The sequence below is a fragment of the Drosophila persimilis genome, unplaced genomic scaffold, assembly GCF_003286085.1.
Source record: "Drosophila persimilis strain 14011-0111.01,24,50 unplaced genomic scaffold, DperRS2 tig00000000-arrow-pilon, whole genome shotgun sequence".
NCBI classification, from domain to species: domain Eukaryota; kingdom Metazoa; phylum Arthropoda; class Insecta; order Diptera; family Drosophilidae; genus Drosophila; species Drosophila persimilis.
In genome coordinates, this window is record NW_020825288.1 from 12,847,809 (window position 1) to 12,867,260 (window position 19,452).

General features: G+C 41.0%; 3 protein-coding genes across 4 annotated transcripts; 1 reads left to right on the forward strand and 2 right to left on the reverse strand.

Moving 5' to 3' along the window:
• Positions 1–3,715: 3,715 nt before the first annotated feature.
• On the reverse strand, positions 3,716–4,247 carry LOC6588374 (proteoglycan 4). Its single transcript, XM_002013446.2, has 2 exons — positions 4,212–4,247; positions 3,716–4,146 (listed from the first exon to the last, which is right to left on the reverse strand). The coding sequence occupies exon 2, from the start codon at positions 4,119–4,121 to the stop codon at positions 3,906–3,908; it is 216 nt and encodes a 71-aa protein (XP_002013482.2). The 5' UTR covers positions 4,122–4,146; positions 4,212–4,247; the 3' UTR covers positions 3,716–3,905.
• A 5,274-nt stretch (positions 4,248–9,521) lies between these two features.
• Positions 9,522–17,011, forward strand: LOC6587354 (glutamate dehydrogenase, mitochondrial). 2 transcript variants are annotated; one of them, XM_002013447.2, is made up of 6 exons: positions 9,522–10,044; positions 14,453–14,887; positions 14,958–15,277; positions 15,345–15,549; positions 15,869–15,907; positions 16,286–17,011. In XM_002013447.2, exons 1-6 carry the CDS (start codon positions 9,630–9,632, stop codon positions 16,555–16,557), a joined length of 1,686 nt encoding a protein of 561 aa, XP_002013483.1. In that variant the 5' UTR covers positions 9,522–9,629; the 3' UTR covers positions 16,558–17,011. The 2 variants fall into 2 exon arrangements, with proteins under 2 accessions (XP_002013483.1, XP_026840531.1); XM_026984730.1 differs by lacking the exon at positions 15,869–15,907.
• On the reverse strand, positions 16,999–18,917 carry LOC6587332. Its single transcript, XM_002013448.2, has 5 exons — positions 18,831–18,917; positions 18,572–18,745; positions 18,069–18,437; positions 17,694–17,962; positions 16,999–17,632 (listed from the first exon to the last, which is right to left on the reverse strand). The coding sequence occupies exons 1-5, from the start codon at positions 18,862–18,864 to the stop codon at positions 17,363–17,365; spliced, it is 1,116 nt and encodes a 371-aa protein (XP_002013484.1). The 5' UTR covers positions 18,865–18,917; the 3' UTR covers positions 16,999–17,362.
• Positions 18,918–19,452: the final 535 nt, after the last annotated feature.

A 19,452-nucleotide genomic window follows, 5' to 3' on the forward strand; every position in this document is an offset into this window, starting at 1 on the left:
GATATCCAAGATGGTGGTGTCAGGGAAGGCTATTCCCTGTGTCTTTGCGTTATTGAAGACAAGCGGTAACAAGGAAGTTTCGAAAATAGAGAAGATGTAAACACGCCACAAACTTCACCCACTGCAAATACGCCTCTGGACTGCGCTTGTTTCCGACTATTTTGCAGATAATAATTATATAATCTATCCTAGACACTGCAAAGCCTTCGAGGAGGACATTTTAAAATCGTGGAGGATAGAAGATGCTGGAAAAATATGACCCGGCAAAGCATTTGCCGCAGTATTATGAACTATTTCTGTCAGGGACCGTAACAGCTATAAGTTTTAGAAATGAGAAATCACACTTATTTTGTGTTATTCAAAAAAAAAAAAAATTATTTGCGATTTTTAAAAGTATTAAATATTGTTAAGAAAGGTATTATCTATTTGTTTTGTCTTTATTCCTTCAATGATGAAAAGTATTTTTTCTAATATTTCACATCATTTACAAGTTCTCGGCATGTTTTTTTGGTTTTTATTCATTTAATTAATACATGTGTCAATTTTAGTATATATAATTTAATATAAAGTATACATACATATGTATGTCCATATGTATACATATATTATTAGTCAGCATCAATAGCCGAGTCTATATAGCCATTACTGTCTGTGGATAGAGAAAGCGAAGGAAATATAGGAAGACAAGACAGAATATGCAAGATTATAAATATAATTACATTTGCGGATGAAAAAGTTTTACAATGGGAAGTGCAAATAAAATACAATAATAGGGATTTAATTTACTGCTGCACCACTGGCTATAAGCTATGGACTATTGGCTAATATTGGGCTGCGGAACCCAACAGCCCCAAGCTGTCGAAGATCAGAAATCATATTCCTAGATTTTGATATTTGGCTTAGGGCTACTGAATTCTCAGCCTTGAGCGCATACCTTAATCCGATTGATGAATCAATTTTGTACAAGATTGGCTAATATTAAATGCATCCTTTACTTTGATTGTTTATATAATATGGTTTAAACCAAAAATGTCAAGGCATAAAACATATATGAACGGAAATTCTTGCAAAAGGGAAATAGCCAAAACGGCTATCGATACTATCGACTGGATAGTAGAGTTGCGCGCCTAAGTTTGAAAGTGAATGAGTGGCATGGATATGAATGCAATCCAGTGGAAGAAGTGAGGCAAACGAGCAGATACCAAAAATAAATTTTCATTCTTAATAAGAAAAACAAACTTAGAAGAGCGAAATAAGCCGCCTGCATAGATATTACACACCTCACACTTTAGTTAAGGCTTTAATAATCCTCTCGTTGCTGTATATATATACATCCATGTGCTGCAATTTGTCCTTTTTGCTGAGCTTCGCGGTGGTGATCAACTAGCAATTGTTTAAGCTTAAATTTTATATGGAAGCGGGAACTTGTTTGAAATACGCGCACTGTTTAAAAGCTTCAACCAACAAGTTGTCCAACCCTGAACAAGCTATCGATAATTTTGAGAATTCAAAGAGAGAAAGCTCTGTTCAAAAACGAGAAAAACGCCAAAACCTCCATTCAATTAATTTAATTTTCAATGTTATATAGAAATCCAAAAAATGCAAGTATTTTGAATAGGCCAATCATGTATAGAATTGATTCATCAATCGTACAAAATTGAGTGGGCATGGCTTGATGTTCTATATAGATAGTATTATCCAACGGAACAAAGAATATGAGGAATTGGTCGTTTTTTTGAATTCGCCGCAGTTCGCCGCAGTTCGCCGCAATTTCGCTTTAGCAACAATGAGTCTCGTTCCATACACACTGTTGCGGCAACATTTACTTGAAAACCGTATTTTAGTCAAAATAAATTACATTAAAGTAATTAAAAGAAGCAATCTTGTAGAAAATGCATTTATCTATGGGATAAAGCTAAGTGGGCATCTATAGCTTGAAATATAGGCAATACCCGATTCGCCGCAGTTTCGCTATTGCAACAATGAGTCTCACTCCATACACAAACATGTTGCTAATTCCATGTACACATACCCTGGGGGAAAATGGATGATATAGAATTGAGGAAATGTGTTTCATCCCATGCTCTAATTAATGCAGAAACCAGTCAGTATCTATGTTAAACGATATTTTGCAATTAGTGGTCTTCTTACAGAGACCAAGAACTGGTACTGGGATCAGGATTTATTTACAAACACCTAATCGAATGCATGAATAGACCAAAAAAATGCAATCTAAGACAAGGTCTTTACTAATTAGATTTGAAAGCAGGTTGAAAAACAGTATCTTTATATAATATTCACGAAATAGGGTATACAAACGTCCATACCCTGGTTGACAACAAAGAGTCTGCAAATGCCGGCAACATTGACGTCACAACCTGCGACATTGAACATTTTTATTGAAATCGTGTTTTTGTCAAAATAAAAGATTTTCGAGTACTTAAAAGTAGTTACTCTTGATCAAAATTGATTCAGCAATCATATAAAATTATCTGGGCAAAAATAAGAGATCTATATAGCCAGGAATATTCGACGGAAGAAAGATTAACCAAGAATTAGTCGTCATAACCGGTTCACAACAATGAGTCCCATTCCATACACACATACCCTGGGGGAAATGGATGTTATAGAATTGAGAAAATGTTTGTCATCCAAGACTCCGTAGGTATCAGGATCGAGATAAATATACACAAGATACTAATAATGTACTTTAATATGTCTAAGGAATATCAATTTGAGAAAAGGTCTTGATAAATCACGTTTAATCTTCATATAAAATTAACAAAATAGGGTATTCCAAGGCTTACACGCAACACAGTGACTCTTTTTTTGTTGGACTTTTTCGTTTAAGCCTTTTTTTACAATAAATACAATAAAAGCAAGGATTAAAAACTAACCAATCTTGTAGAAAATTGATTCATCAATGGAATAAAACTATATGGGCATTGCTAAGAGATTTAATAAGTCAGCATTATTCAATGGAATATCAAAATTAAGCAATATGAACGAATTTCCTTTTTCGTTTGTTTTGATTGACCCATTTCGCTACTTGCTTTTTGTTTGACTTATTTCGCTAAAACCTCTTTTTACGCAAAATGCAATAAAAGCAAGTGTTTAAAATAAGCCAGTCAAGTTGAGAATAGTTTAATTATTCGGATAAAATTATGTGAGCCGTGCTAAATGTTTTATATAGCTAGTAATATTCGACGGAATAAAGAAATTGAGCAATTGGAACGATACTCGTTTGTTTATGCTACTGTTGTATGAGCAAAAGTGCCTTGTACGTCTGCCTACAGTGGCTTCGAATAACAGTAAATCCTGATGTCAGAGGGCACTTCCAAAAACAACCGCTGTTCCTCGGCTATTCCGTGCTTTCCACCTTCTTCGCATTTACAGTTAAAGTCGAGCCACAGAGTCTGCTGCGATCCCGAAACAACGAAACCAGCGTCCCCCTCCCCTCTGACCAACAAGCTGTTAACGTACAGCCTGGTCAGCGTTGGCGTTGGCGTTCTTTCCATAGAGAACCCAAGGCCACCCGTCCCAAATAAGAATTCATTTAAGTACTGTATTTATATATTTATTTCATTATATATTTATTTATTGTTTTACATTTTTTTGTAATGCGCAGTGAATGCAGCATGGAGCGTCCTGTGCCGGTGGAGCAGCACAGGCCGGTGGGGCAGGTGGAGCAGCACGGGCCGGTGGGGCAGGTCTGGCAGCACGGGCCGGTGGAGCAGCACGGGCCGGTGGGGCAGGTGGGGCAGCACGGGCCGGTGGTGCAGCACGGACCGGTGAGGCAGGTGGGGCAGCACGGGCCGGTGAGGCAGGTGAGGCAGCACGGGCCGGTGAGGAAGCACGGACCGCGTCTCTGGCGATCGCGGCTATAGCCCTACGCATACGGCGGTTTAGCCCTCCTTGGTAGCCGTAGGCACCTCCACCTCCACGCCCTCCACCTCCACGGGCACCTTGGGCGTAGTGGGCACCGCGTCCACGTGCACCTTGGGCGTAGTGGGCACCGCGTCCACGTGCACCTTGGGCGTAGTGGGCTCCTTGGGCGTAGTGGGCTCCTTGGGCGTAGTGGGCTCCTTGGGCGTAGTGGCCTCCGCGTCCACGGGCACCATTTACAAAATATATCGCCTGAGGCATCTGAAAGTATAAAAAATATTTAAATAAAAACATTAAAAAATAAACTCACTTAAACTTAAACTCACCATTTTTCAAATTTTTTTCCTCGCGTCGCGCCTTAATTGTCGGTTGGGTTTGAATGAAGGAATCGGAATCCGATAGAACCTCATATCGACATACAAGTGCACGGTTGCATTTGCCAATATTTTGCAATTAAGTAAAAATATAATTAAATGGCTTGTAAACAAATCTGAAATGCAGGAAAATAAATTAAACAAAACGTTTTCTGTACTACGATAAATTAATTTGGCTGTTTTTTGGCAAAATGCTTTTTTATTTTCCAATTGGCAACGCGATTATCATATGTGCGGGTGGATTCGATACCGGTATCGATAAACACCTTCACCACCAACAAGTGCGCAAAGCAAGTGTTATATTTTAAATATTGTTAAAATAAGTGAAAGTGTTAAAAAAACAAAGGCAATGCTTAACAGCTGGTAAGTTAAAGTTATTTTCCAATTGGACGCAAGTTTTGCGCAAAATACTATGTTTTTTTGTTACATTTTCGGCTTTTCCTTTTTGCGTGCATTTTTTGCGTGAATTTTTGCGTGCAATTTTCAATTTCCCTTAGGGTGAAATTTGTGCGTAAATTTTTAGGGTAAAATTTATGCTGTGCGTGAAATTTGTGTGTGCAATGTGCAATTTCCTTTTTTCAATATTATATGTATTGTATTTCCAATTGCATTTGTATTGTTGTATTATTTTAGCGGCCAACTTGGCAACGGACATGGAAGGATGAGACCAACAATGATCCAAGAGAGTCCCTAGGTTCGAGGCCTGGGCTGACCGACTTCTGCTGTTTTTTCATTTTTTATCCGAATATTTATTTTTTCCCCCGAAAATTTATTTTTTTCCCCCCAAAAATTCACTATTTTTATACCCGATACTCAAAATGAGTATTGGGGTATATTAGATTCGTTTCCGACCCCATAAAGTATATATATTCTTGATCAGCATCAATAGCCGAGTCGATTGAGCCATGTCTGTCTGTCCGTCCGTCCGTCTGTCCGTCCGTCCGTCTGTCCGTCTGTCCGTCCCCTTCAGCGCCTAATGCTCAAAGACTATAAGAGCTAGAGCAACGATGTTTTGGATCTTCTTGGAACTATTTCAAAACTTTGCCCCGCCCACTTCCGCCCCCACAAAGGGCGAAAATCTGTGGCATCCACAATTCGACGATACGAGAAAACTAAAAACGCAGAATCGTAGAAGATGACTATATCTTCTAGAGTGCAAAATCTGAACCAGATCGTATAATTATTACAGCCAGAATCACGAAAACAATTTCACTCTTTCTCGCTCTGTCTCACTCTAACACACAGGTTTCATAGTCGGTTTTGCCAATTGCAAAATATGAGTTCAAGGATCTCAGAACCCATAAGAGCTAGAGCAACCAAATTTGGTATCCACACTCCTGTGATATCGGACCTTGACCGTTTTGTGTCAAAATTTCGCCACACCCCCTTCCGCCCCCGCAAAGGACGAAAATCTGAGGCAACCACAAATCTCAGAGACTATTAAGGCTAGAGTAACCAAATTTGGTACACATACTCCTTTAAGATGTCACTATAAAACGTATATCTCAGAATTTCGCCCCACCCCCATCCGCCCCCACAAAGGACGAAAATCTGTTGCATCCACAATATTGCAGATTCGAGAAAACTAAAAACGCAGAATCATAGAGAATGACTATATCTATCCGGTGGCTGAATTTGGATCAGATCAGATAATTTTTGTAGCCAAAAGGAACAAATCAATTTGCATTGGCTATGCAGCGCCCGACGTCACGCTCAGACTGATTTTCTGTCTCTCTAGCACGCATTCTTTGTCGTGTCGTTTAATATTAGCGGCGTCTGCCGGAGGAGAGCCATACTGCCTTAGTATCAGGTATAACTGTAGAGTTGCGGTGTCCGCAGCAACTCACAACGTTCCCCCTCGTTTTTCCTTAAAACCACAGCATTTTTCCATTAAAAAATTTTTTTTTTATTTTTCTTAAACATTTTTTTTCTCTGCCTTACTAACGAACATTAACGCTTTGCTATCCACCCACTATTAAAATTTGTTCTAAAACTAATAATAATAATTTTATAATATTCCAGCAAAACCGACAAATGCTTAGTAACAGGCTGCAGTGGCGATGTAAAATCGTTCGCTATTCCGAGGATGGGTGAAATCCATGATAAATGGATTAAGAACCTAAATATATCTAAATACAACACACGCTCCCGAGTATGCGCGAAGCATTTCCATAAGGAGTGTATTTTGAACGGGAGGCTTCGAACAGGATGTCTTCCAACCGAAAATTTGGGTAAGTTAGTAAAATAAGTTATTTTCTAGTTAGTTTTAATAGTCTGTCCGTCTGTCGAATGTTTAATGTAGCCATACTAACTAGTTATCGGGTATAAATGTAGAGTTGCGGCCGCAGCAGCAACTCAAAACGTTCCACCTGCTACTTAATTCAAACCAATTAATATGATATTAATTACTTTTATTTTCACTTTTGTTAATTTAGGACATAAGCCATTGTTTGAGAACTCGCTCAGCAATAGGCAAAAAAAAGCCATTGTTTCAATAGAAGATATTGAAAACAAAACTGCCGATCTGTCAATAGATAATATTGATATCAATTACAATGAAGATACATATTCTTCTCAAGAATCCGGCTATGAATTTCTGGAAAAGAAATGTAAAGCCCTAAATGAGGAAAATATTTCCCTAAAAGAGGAAATTAAAAATTTGCATGAAAAATTGCACACATTCACTGTCCAAAGTGAAGATAGGGAAAAATATGTACAAAAAATAAATGATTTAGAGAAAGAAATTTCTCAACTTAAATCAATGAGCACGAACAGGGCTCCTGAAGAAGAACAATGTGTTTCGCCGCCGCTCCAAGTATTTGAGCCTGGCTTTCAAGGCGAACATATTGAAAAGTTGAAGAAACTTGTACAAAAGTTGGATGAGAGTCACAGAAATTGTGCACTCATTTTTGATGAAATGATCATCCAACCAGAAATTGGTTATCTTGCCAATGTTGACCGAGCAATTGGTTACGTAGACCTGGGAGACGGAATTTCCGATAAGGAACAATATTCCTCCCAAGCCACTGGAATGTTGACATTCCTTGTTAGAGGGCTGGTAAGTGATTACAGCTATTTTGTTAACTCAATATTTGTTAACAAAAATGTAACTCACAAATACGCCCAAGCCATTGCTCAGGCGGTTAAGTGTTGTACTGCAGCCGGCTTAAATGTCCGCGCTATAGTCTGCGATCAGGCTTCAGTAAACACGGCGGCTCTTGAAAAAATAGACCGTGAAAGAATGATCAATCCGCCAGTGCCTCAGTTCGTGTGCGATTACGTACATTTATTCAAGAGCGTTAGAAATAACTTCTTGACACACGACATAACTACACCAGTCGGAAAAGCGACATGGAAAGTTATCGAAAAGTTTTATGAAGTCGATTCATTAAACTCTTTTCGCTTGGCACCCAAGATAACGGAAAAGCACATCAATCCGCAAGGATATGATAGAATGAATACCGAATTGGCTGTTCATGTTTTTTCGAATACGGTCAGCACAGGCATTAAAATGTTTGCTGATCGTGACACTTTTGAAGACAAGGATGCAGCCATTGCTACATCCATGTTTTTAAAAAGTATGAACGATGGTTTCGATGTATTAAACAATACATATTTCCGTGCCAATAAAACGTTCACCAATCGCTTGGATGAATTCGTAAGTTATTTGGGAAAGATTAAATTCGGCCCCCATAAAATAACCGAATCAGATTCCCAAGCCAGTTGCCTGAAAAGGCTGATTGAAACTTGCAAAAGAATCAATCAAATTTCAAAAGATCTTTTAGAAATAAAAGATATTCAAAAAATAAATACCAGGGGTTTCAACCAAGATTCCCTGGAAGAATATTTTAATAGTTTAAACCGAGAAATTGGGTGGCAATATGATAGCCCAACAGCAGCTCAGTTGGTTCAGCACCTGCCTCTGGAAATACCTGAAAAGGTAACTTTGGAGGATGACGTAAACCAAAATTCCATTAAACAGCATGGATTAATTGTATATCAAACGGAAAGTTTGAATCGCCCAATTGCTAAAATTGCGGAATTCGCTGCTGTAAGAAATACATTAGGAATTGTTCTGTGCAAACTGAACATTGAATGTACAATCTGTCAAAGAATAGTAGTTCCTGATGGAAAGAGCATCCGTGGAATTAAAAATCCTACACAAGCTCTTTTTGAACATTCATTAAAGCATATTCAAATATTTACAGAATGTTTCAAAACCACTCCATGCGATAAAAATATTGCAAGAAATATTATTAGCAGAAAAAAAGCGTTTCGAAATAAACGAAAAAAATAAAAGGAAATGGATGCATGAAGGGCAGTTATATTCTGAAAAGAATAGCCCTTATGCCAAAAAAATTAAGGGAATAATAAAAGATGGCTTTTGTGAATAGAAAATATTTACAAAATGCTGAAAAGCACGCATCGCCCTTTAATTTATAAAAATATGCCAATGGCTACAGAAATGTAGGCTGTCCGATTTACCATCTTTTTCATTATTGAAAAAGAAAAGATCGCTGATGAGGAAGAGTGGTGTCTTCCGAAACAGTCTTTTAAATCTTTTCTTAAACCAAAAATACGGGTGTGATTGTCATTTTGAAATAACAATCACACTCAACGCGCGAGAGCGTTGCTCTCGCGCTGTGTGATTGTTATTTCAAAACAACAATCACAAAATCGGCTCAATTTCAAAATAAAGTTAATTTACCGCTCTGTTACCGTTCATTTTCTTGTAAATTTTGTTAAACTTTTTACTTAAACCTTCCTTTAAATTAAATTCAATAACAAGGAGTCCCTAAAATACGCATATCTTGTAGAAAATTGATCTATCAATCGGAGAAAATCATGAGTTCAGAGCTGAGGCTCTTAGCTAGCTAGTAATATTCAACCGAATATGAAAATTGTGTTCAATTCTTATAGCAACGACTATCCTCTTTCGATTTTTTTGTTAGACCTCTTTCGATAAAACATTTTTTTTCACAAGAACCAATAAAAGCAACTATTTAGAGTGAGCCACTTAAGTAAAAAATTGTTTCATCAATCGTATAAAATTAGGAGGGCATGACTAAATGTTCTATCCAGCTAATAATATTAAACCGAACATTAAAATCAAGTAATATGCTCTCCATGGAGGCAAAAGTTATGGTTGCGTTTCAATTTCGATTGTTAGATTTTTCTAATATATTTCATACCTATCGTATCAACTATCGTAACTTATTTATAGTGTAAATCATCCAAGTCCATCATTTGTGGCGGTGGTTTTGAGTAGAGCGAACGGTTGTTGTGCATATATAGCCAGCAGCAGAGCAGAGGAGGAGAGCAGAAAAGTCTTACCCAGAATCGAGTGCGGTGTTTTGTGTGTGTTTTGCCATGTATCACCTGAAGAGTTTGGCCCGCCAGGGCGCTATGCGCCAGCAGGAGTTGACCACCCTGGTCAAGGCCCTGCCCACGGCAGCGCTGCAGGCACGTGGCTATGCCACCGAGCACCAGATTCCCGATCGCCTCAAGGATGTGCCCACTGCCAAGGATCCACGGTTCTTCGACATGGTCGAGTACTTCTTCCACCGCGGCTGCCAGATCGCCGAGGAGAGCCTGGTCGATGACATGAAGGGCAAGCTGACCCGCGACGAGAAGAAGCAGAAGGTTAAGGGTATTCTCATGCTTATGCAACCCTGCGACCACATCATCGAGATTGCATTCCCCCTGCGTCGCGATGCTGGCAACTACGAGATGATTACCGGCTACCGTGCCCAGCACAGCACCCACAAGACGCCCACCAAGGGAGGCAAGTACTAGCAAATTCGAATCCTAATCTAAAAACTTTTTGGGAAACTCCTTTCGCTATTGATTTGCCAACTGTTGTTGGTTGCAAAATCGATTTTTCTTGAACTGAACTTCCTGCGATTATGTCTTGCCTTTCCTCGAAATTATGTAACCGGACTCCGCGCGCACACTCTCGACTCCCGTCTCTGCTTTGTTTACGTTGGAATGGGCCCCAGCCCAGCCCCCTAATCACACAGTAATCCCCCATTCGACAATTCTCTCTTATGATTACACGTGTTGCCATTTGATTTCTAAACCCTTCAAGTGCTCCACCGCTTTGGATAGAATCCCAATCCCACCCAGAGTACAAAATCGCCAGATGTCTTTTCTTAAACGATTGAGGAGGGAGGTTCCTCCTCTTCCTCTTTTTTGTTTCACACAGTTTATTATTTTCGAGCTTGGCCAATTTTGTATGCCTTGTTCTGATGTTTTTGCTGTTTTTCTGTTTCTTTCTCCTTTGGCTGGGTGGTTCTATTTTTAATGATTTTTTGCTGTTGCTTTTTGTTTTGCTTTCTAATTGAAATGAGAGCGCAGCAGAAAAGCCCACTGGTACAGTGGTGCAAGTGTTGGGGGAAAAACGCCCCCCAAAAATAGGTTTGTTGTCAAGCAGAAACCTTTATTTTGCGTTCCACTTACTCGTAAAATAATTATGGAATCACTTCGTCAGCATTTTAGTGCTTATCAATTGTTAGCTTGCTGCCAAAAAAAAAAAAAGTGAAAAATACTTGACGGGAATCTTATCTGACCTTGGACAGCAAACTGCCGACTACATATGTATATGTATATAGAGTATGTACATATATAATTTAATGTTGAAAACGAAAACAACCCAAAAAAAATTCTTTGCCGAAGCACAATATTTGTTGTTTACGATTATTGCCACGATTCTTTCCTCGCTTACTCGTATTCAGTGCAGCATAATAGAATTTCGGTTCCGTTCCGTATTATTATTGCCAAGATCTTTATGATCTTGTTTTCGATTTGCCGTAGTCGGTCATGTGGTCTGCTGTAAACGGCGTGTTTCCAGGTGGACTTTTGCCGAGGCCTTGTTAATGATTCACTTAAATATGACATCGATACTCGCTCTCGTATTTTAGATGCAGCTGCGGAGGTGCTAAAAGTAGTCTGTTTTTATTTGGTTAGTACCAAATGGGAATAGACTTTTAGTGGGGGCTATTTAATGTTGGCATTCTCCATACATATGTCTGCTCTAATTAATGTTAATTTACTCTGCTGCCTCTTCCCATTTAACTCTTAATTGTTTAATACATTCTGCACACATTTCGTGGTTCAATTCGCTTTTTAATGCCGCGCTTTGCCTGTATTTCGTTTCATTTCGCGAGTATTCCATGCCGTCTGACGTCTGTCCAAAACAGGTTTGAGTTAGCTTTTTAGGGTGTCTGGACTGGACGAGTCGATCTGTTCACGTGATAGTCACGTTGTGCCAAAAAAATACAAACTGAGAGACGCGATGATGGATGAATGAGTCATGTGCTATATGTACCCAATGTGGATACGAGACTGGTAGGAACTGATTCGATCTGGTCTCTCTCTCTCTCTTTCTCTGTTTCTTTCTGGCACTTTCCATGTCGTTGAACCACATTGAATAGGCAATTGATGAGTCCCAGGCCCAGCCACCCATTATTGCTTTCATTATTTGTAATTGCAGGGCCTTCATATCGATGAAGGCTGCTGCTCTAGAACTCTGAGCTAATCTTTAGACGGGGGACAGGACAGGGCATCTACTCTGCTGATAGTAGTGCATGTGGTAATGTGTCCAAAGTATTTGCCCTATCGCCTGTGCAGTATGTATGTCACATGTACTCGTAATGCCTCATGTAAATAGCATTTCACTCGACTATTTAGCAGTTATCTTATTGACAAACACGTTCTCCCCTCTACTCTTTACCTTCCTTGAGAGTTTTGCTCTCAAGTTTTTATTCAAATTTGTGTCAAATCGTGTTCCACTCAAGTGGGCTTCACACAGATACATACATACATATGTATATACAATACAGTAGATACTTCCTTTAGAGCTTCCGAGTTTCCAAGATAGATCTACGTTTTAGAGATTCAAAAGAATGCTCCTCCTACTAGTTAGATTTCCCTGTAGTTTCTCTAATTGAGAAATTAACTTGTCACGAAATCGAATGTTAGGTTCCCTCCAAAAATACACTTTGCTGGGGGTACAGCCCGCACTCATGATAACAGCATATTTATGCGTCATTTCCGGCCCCTATCACCGTCCGTCCCGTATCTTATCCAATCTAATACTTGGGCAGATCTTGGCAGTTGTCGAGGCCACTAGCAGAGAATTTCGGAGGCAACAACAGCCCACGTTAGCAAAAGTTTTGCACTCAACAATCATATGGCGCACAATTCTGGTCAGCTGACCAGACGAGGACCGGTTTGGTCTAGCCGAGAGACTGTGCCGACGAGAGAGACTGTTGCCAATGGGGGGGATGGACCTACTTATAGACGTGGCTACACACGATCGAGCCCCCAAATAAGTTATCGCACTGATTGTATAAGCACGAGCATACATACATACATACATACATACATACATTAATAGCTATAGAGCTATAACATTAATAGATTCCTATGGCGTGTCAGCTTTAGTTTTTTTGGCAAAAAACAGAAAAACAAGTTGACCGATGCGCCCTGTTGTTGTTTGCCTGATAACGTAAAGCCGGTTGCTACTCGTACTCGTCTTCCGAACATATTTCATACTTCTGCTGCCGTTGTTTTCGGCTCTGTTTCGGGGCTTTATTTCTTATGGTAAACATCAGAGAACCTGAGCGAAAAGAAAGGCCCCGCACGACGGGGCGCGGCAGAGGTAAATAGAGTTTTGGCGTCGCCAATCTTTGTTCGCTGTCGTCAAGCGCTAGCAGCGGGTACAGTCAGCACAACTCTGCCGCCCGATGAACGCAAAGCGATCGGTGAGATCGTCGATCGGGGCTCGGCTTAGCGCTCACTCAGCATAAAGTCAAAGAGGAGACGAAGATAACAATTAGGAAAAGGGTGTCCGTCCAGACCTTGAGATACCTGTTATCCCAGTGATACTCTTGAGAGTTTTACCAAGAAAAAGGGTTGTATTTTGTGCTAAACTCAAAACAGGCCAATGATAATATAGATACAGCTACATAATCGGATAATTATTACTTCCAGTTATTGGATTATATTTAATTGATCTTTGATGTTGTACATCGATGGATAATAGGAATATTATATGGTTTTCTTACAATCTTTTAAAAGATTTTCAGAGCATGAATTGTCAAAATTCTGAATTAAACTTACCTTTAAATGTAATAAGCTGATGAAACTAGCTCCTAATAATCTTTAAAATCTTATAAATCGAATCGTTTTGATCAATTTTTTAATTTAACCCTCCATAGAAATCATATGCCTCTGGGTACCCTTTCATGAAACAATAGAAGAACACAATGTAAGGAATTGGAGCTAAAGGCGCAATAGCATTGTAGTTTGCAAATTTGCATTCTCATTGAATATTTTTTTTGTTTTATAGAATTTTCGGTTTCCAGAACGAACTCACTTCCCCAGCTGATAAGGCAATGATCTCATTGGAATAATGGCTTTGGTTGTGGTCCTACTGCTCGTACATTTGACCAAAAGATCCCCCGCATAGCAACCGCAAATAAGGCGGCGATTCGAAATCATTTGCTAATTTTAGTTTTTATAGTTTTGTTTTTTTTTGTTGGGGGGCTCGTCACTCGTTTTGTCGAATGAGGAAACCCATAAACTAAAGCGAATCGATGGAACTTGCACTTTGCGGTGTCCATGCCAATAACGTACTACAAAGAGACTTTATATCGATCCATAAAGATGGGTGCACTTTGTTCTTTCAAGCTTTTACAATAGCAACACGCTTGTTGAATTCGAATTACAGCCAAGAAACACCCAACACAAAGATTGCCATTGGGGTGACATTATCTTATCGGGAACTTTCTAAAAAGATATCCGAGTTTTAAGTGTGGCAAGCACATAAAGATAAGGGCTATTGGGTTTTATGGGGTCTCACTTTTGGGACTGTTGTTGCGACATCTTGGAAAGGTTTCCCCCATGCAGCAATTTCTGGTTCACGTGACGCGCGAAGGCAGCCAAGAAAAAGTGTTCTCGTACGTAGTCACAGAGTCGAAAACTTTTGCTTTCAGCCAAGAATTCTTGTAGTCTGGTTATTATTTTTAGAACATGTCTATTGGATTTAGGCCAAAAATGAAAGCTGCAACCCCCAGTGGGGTGCGGCAGAGACGGAGGGCTGTACTTTCAAGGTTTCATGAAACCAACACCTGTCGTATACGTAATATGCTCATCTGTTATGCAACCGTTTCCTTTCTGCATTTCTTCAGGTATCCGCTTCTCGTTGGATGTGTCACGCGATGAGGTGAAAGCCCTGTCCGCCCTGATGACCTTCAAGTGCGCCTGTGTGGATGTGCCATTCGGCGGAGCCAAGGCAGGCCTGAAGATCAACCCCAAGGAGTACTCCGAGCACGAGCTGGAGAAGATCACCCGTCGCTTCACCCTTGAGCTGGCCAAGAAGGGCTTCATTGGACCCGGCGTCGATGTGCCCGCTCCCGATATGGGCACTGGCGAGCGCGAGATGTCGTGGATTGCCGACACCTATGCCAAGACAATTGGACATCTGGATATCAATGCTCATGCCTGTGTCACCGGCAAGCCCATCAACCAGGGTGGCATCCATGGACGTGTCTCGGCCACCGGTCGCGGCGTCTTCCACGGTCTGGAGAACTTCATCAACGAGGCCAGCTACATGAGCCAGATTGGTGAGAATTTCTTGCGGATCTCACGAATCGAAAAGGGGATTTTATCGACATATATTTCTTTACCCATTAGGCACCACTCCCGGCTGGGGCGGCAAGACCTTCATCGTCCAGGGCTTCGGTAATGTCGGCCTCCACACCACCCGCTATCTCACTCGTGCCGGTGCCACCTGCATCGGTGTGATTGAGCACGACGGAACTCTGTACAACCCAGAGGGCATTGACCCCAAGCTCCTGGAGGACTACAAGAACGAGCACGGCACCATTGTGGGCTACCAGAACGCCAAGCCCTACGAGGGTGAGAACCTGATGTTCGAGAAGTGCGACATCTTCATTCCAGCTGCCGTTGAGAAGGTCATCAACAGCGAGAATGCTGGCAGAATCCAAGCTAAGGTAAGGAATAGCTTTAAGTTATGGAGAACTTGAATCTAATCCACTGAATGTTTTGATTGTTTTATAGATCATTGCCGAGGCTGCCAACGGCCCAACCACTCCCGCTGCCGACAAGATCCTCATCGATCGCAACATTTTGGTCATCCCCGATCTGTACATCAATGCTGGTGGTGTCACCGTCTCGTTCTTCGAGTGGCTCAAGAACCTCAACCATGTCTCGTACGGTCGCCTGACCTTCAAGTACGAGCGCGAGTCCAACTATCATTTGCTCGGTAAGTCTCTCGTTCTATATTTCGATCCATCTATTGATCAGCTATTCATTTGCCATTCTGCTCGTCATCTATCTATAATCTCTATCTATCGGTTTATGGTTTCTTATGCTAAAACCTTTACAGAATAGCCTTTGCTCTATAAGCATTTGCTCTTCCCAGTTTGGTTACCATTTGGTTATTTTCCTTACAAATTATCTCTTATTTTCGATCCACCACCACCCCAGAGACTCTATGAATCTAGCTTACTTTTTAAATATCATCTAAGTAATTCGTTGTTTATTCTATTTCTTCTTTTTCTGTTTCTCTATCACCAATGTAGCCTCAGTCCAACAGTCAATTGAAAGAATCATTAATGACGGTACATTATTATTATTATTAATAATTCTTTTCGCTTACAAACCCCATCCCCCGAAAATTTCTATAAAGTTTCTTAAGCACCCTGTATTTGTAGTTAATCCTTTGACCTTTTGTATACATTTTGTTTCCTTCGTGTATCGTGTTTGATTTGTTTTTGCATATGTATATCCTCATGCCCGCAAGAAGAAGATTTCTATATACTATATACTCTTCAAAGGTGTCATTAAACCCTATGCTTTAATCCTGCTTCCATTCCATCTATCCTAACCAACTCAGTGTAGTTTTATCCCTTATACCATTACCTATCCAGCATGTTGCAATCTCAACTAATGTCTGTTCTCCCTCTCTCCATTTCTCCATGTGTCTGATCGTATTATAGAATCCGTGCAAGAGTCCCTTGAGCGTCGCTTCGGACGTGTGGGCGGCCGCATTCCCGTCACCCCATCGGAGTCGTTCCAGAAGCGCATCTCCGGCGCCTCCGAGAAGGACATCGTGCACTCTGGCCTGGACTACACCATGGAGCGTTCGGCTCGTGCCATCATGAAGACGGCGATGAAGTACAACCTGGGACTGGACCTGAGAACCGCTGCCTATGTCAACTCCATCGAGAAGATCTTCACCACATACCGCGATGCCGGTCTGGCCTTCTAAGCGCCAGCGGAAGCGACGAGCCCCGCAGACTCTTAATTAGTTAATAAACCATTCGAACTCAAGAGCAACAACTAATGCTATTGCTCCATGCACCGCCGTTTTTAGATGAAAAATGTCACAAACTAAAATGCAAAAGAAATGTAATTTATATACGAGTACGGCAAATGAAGCTGGAGCCGGAAGAAATCGTTTTTACCGTTTTAGTCAATGCAAAACTACCTTCGCCTCTGCTCTCGTGTTTTGTATTAAGTTGAACAAGTTGCGAGCTTATTATTGTTGATTTTTATTCTGTAATTTTTAAGTTGATGAGCGTCCAACTGAAGCAATTGCATTTTCAAATATGTATCGTAGCGTATCGTCGTCTCGTAAAATCGCCGCGTATCGTACGATCCGTTGCTCCGTTGCCGTAACATTTAAAATAATCAAATATACACAAAAATCTAAACTCTAAAAACCATTGCATCTTTAATTTTAAATTGGATTTCTTGGCCACTTAGCTGAATCACAATACAATACAATTGTTAGTCTCATCATTGATATATATGTATGTATATATGCATATAGCTACGTTTGATTGGAATGTATCAAAAATATTGGTTCTATAATACTATAAGTACACTTTTGTGGGCAAATAATTAGGGGAATACGGTCAGTATCGTATACAAATTGGAAGAGGAACAGTAATCCATTTACGGTCCATTGCGCATTTCAATTGTAAAAACTGTTGGCTTACTTGCTAAAGGATAAGGCTGTAAATGTCTTGAGTGCATATCAACGTGGTGCTACCGAATGAATAAAAAGAGATTCAAAGAGCCAATGACTTGGGGAACAGCTGCAGCTTCGCATAGTCATCGATCATCTCCATGAGTAGGTCCCGCGTGAGTCGCGGCTGCTTCAGCACGTAGCCAAAGTCTTTCAGTTTGGTGTTGTCCAAGTAGAGATGCTTGTGATGGAGCTGCTCCTCATCGAGGTATGGCGTGAGCGGCGTATTCTCAATGCCGTTGCGTTGACAAATCTCTGCCCAGGGTGCCATATGCTTGTCGTTGATCTCCCCCACCGTGTCTGTGGGGTAAAGCTAAACAAAACGAGTCGATTGATAAGGTTTAACCAGCGTTGGGTCAGAGCATAAGACTTACCTTGGTCAAGCTCGACATGACAATGCCAAAGTAGTCCACGTTGATGTTGAAAATATCCACCAACAGGTTGCTGATGCTCCCCTGCGTTGATGCTGAATCATCCACAATGTTGTACACCTGGCCGTTGGTTTTGGGACTCTGCGCCAGTTGCCAAATCGCAGCGCACACATCCGATACGTGCACCGTATTCAGGCGCATGGCATCGTTCCAAAGCAGTTTCATTGTCTCGTTGAGGTATTTGTAAATGGCAGCGATTATAATGCGCGGCACTGTACATGTGGAGTGGGATGGAATGGAATGGGTAGGCAAGTGGTTAAGTTTCACTTGTTTTTCAAATTGAAAATAATTATCGGCTATCAATGCGATGCGACTCACTTAAGTAGCGCTTATCTCCAATGCCATAGACAATGGGCAGGCGAACCACTGTGTACTTGAGATCGTTGATGCCCGACAGCTCCTTTTCAACCTTCAGCTTCTGCTTGGCCACACCCGTCCAGGGTTCCAGCTTGCAGTCCTCCTTTAGCGGCGTCTTGTCGCTGCTGTTAACGCAGCCAGAGCTGAGCTCCACATAGCGCTTGACCCGCTGTGTGGCCGCCTCATTAGCACAGTTGAGGCTCAGCTTGAGAATGCCCTCCTTGTAGACGCTATCATCTTGATTGGCACGCGTCTCGGCCGCACAGTTGATGACCACATCCCAGGCCCGGCCCGTTGTTGGGTGTGGTGCGAACACCAGCCTAACTGAGGCTGTAAAACACAAAAGGGATTCAAAACCAGTTTACGTATGGTGGTATGCGTGCGAGCTGGGGGCTGGGAATGCAGCAGCAGCGTTGCACTGCCTTTACTTCCGCTGCAGTTGCAGTTGCAGCAGTATTACGTACCGGCATTTATTAAGTTGGCGCTGCAAAACTCAACTTTATCACTCTCAAAGGCCCTGGTCTGCTCCTCGTTCAGCCAGGCCATTTGGGGCGGCGTCTTATCAGCTATGCGTATTTCCTGCGTCAGTTCATTGTCCAGTAGATAAGTGAGCAAGTTGCGTCCAATGAATCCGCAGCCTTCGAGAAGCACCATGAAGGAATTAGCATTGCCAGTGCAGCGTTAGTCAGTGATAAGCGGAAGCGTAGGCGGAGGCTAACTTACCACCCAAAATCAAAACAGTAGGTTTCTCAGACATGCTGCACACTCCACAAAGACCACCAGAATGAGTCGAGTCGATCGAATGGTATATGGAAGATATACAATAATTTCTGTGCTGCGCGGCCGTCGATTGCTTTTGTTTTTGTCAGTGCATTCCGATAAAAAAATACAATCTGACCCTCAGAAATATACCAAAATATACCGTCTCATATTCCAAATATACCGATAAACTACCGACGAATTATTCAAGTTCCTTTATACATATTCCTCGTTTTTGATATTCGATTTGATTTTACCATACAAAGAGAGTATGGAAACGCCAAATGAGCGCCAAATATAAAGTGAATGAGCGACAAGGATTTAAATGCAATCCATTGGAATAAATGATGCGTGGAATTGGAGAGCGAAAAGTCGAAAAATCTGCATATAGAAGTTTCTATACCCTATGTTAGATTTAGATTGATGAAATATACCAGTATATACATATATACCGTAAATATTCAGAATAGTATAAACGATAAACTTTCGTGTGACCGAATGCAGTTGAGATGGTCACACTTTTGTCTTGAAATCCCGCGGCCATCATTGCGAAACGTCCATTTTGTCGAAAGCGAAAACTTTTTGT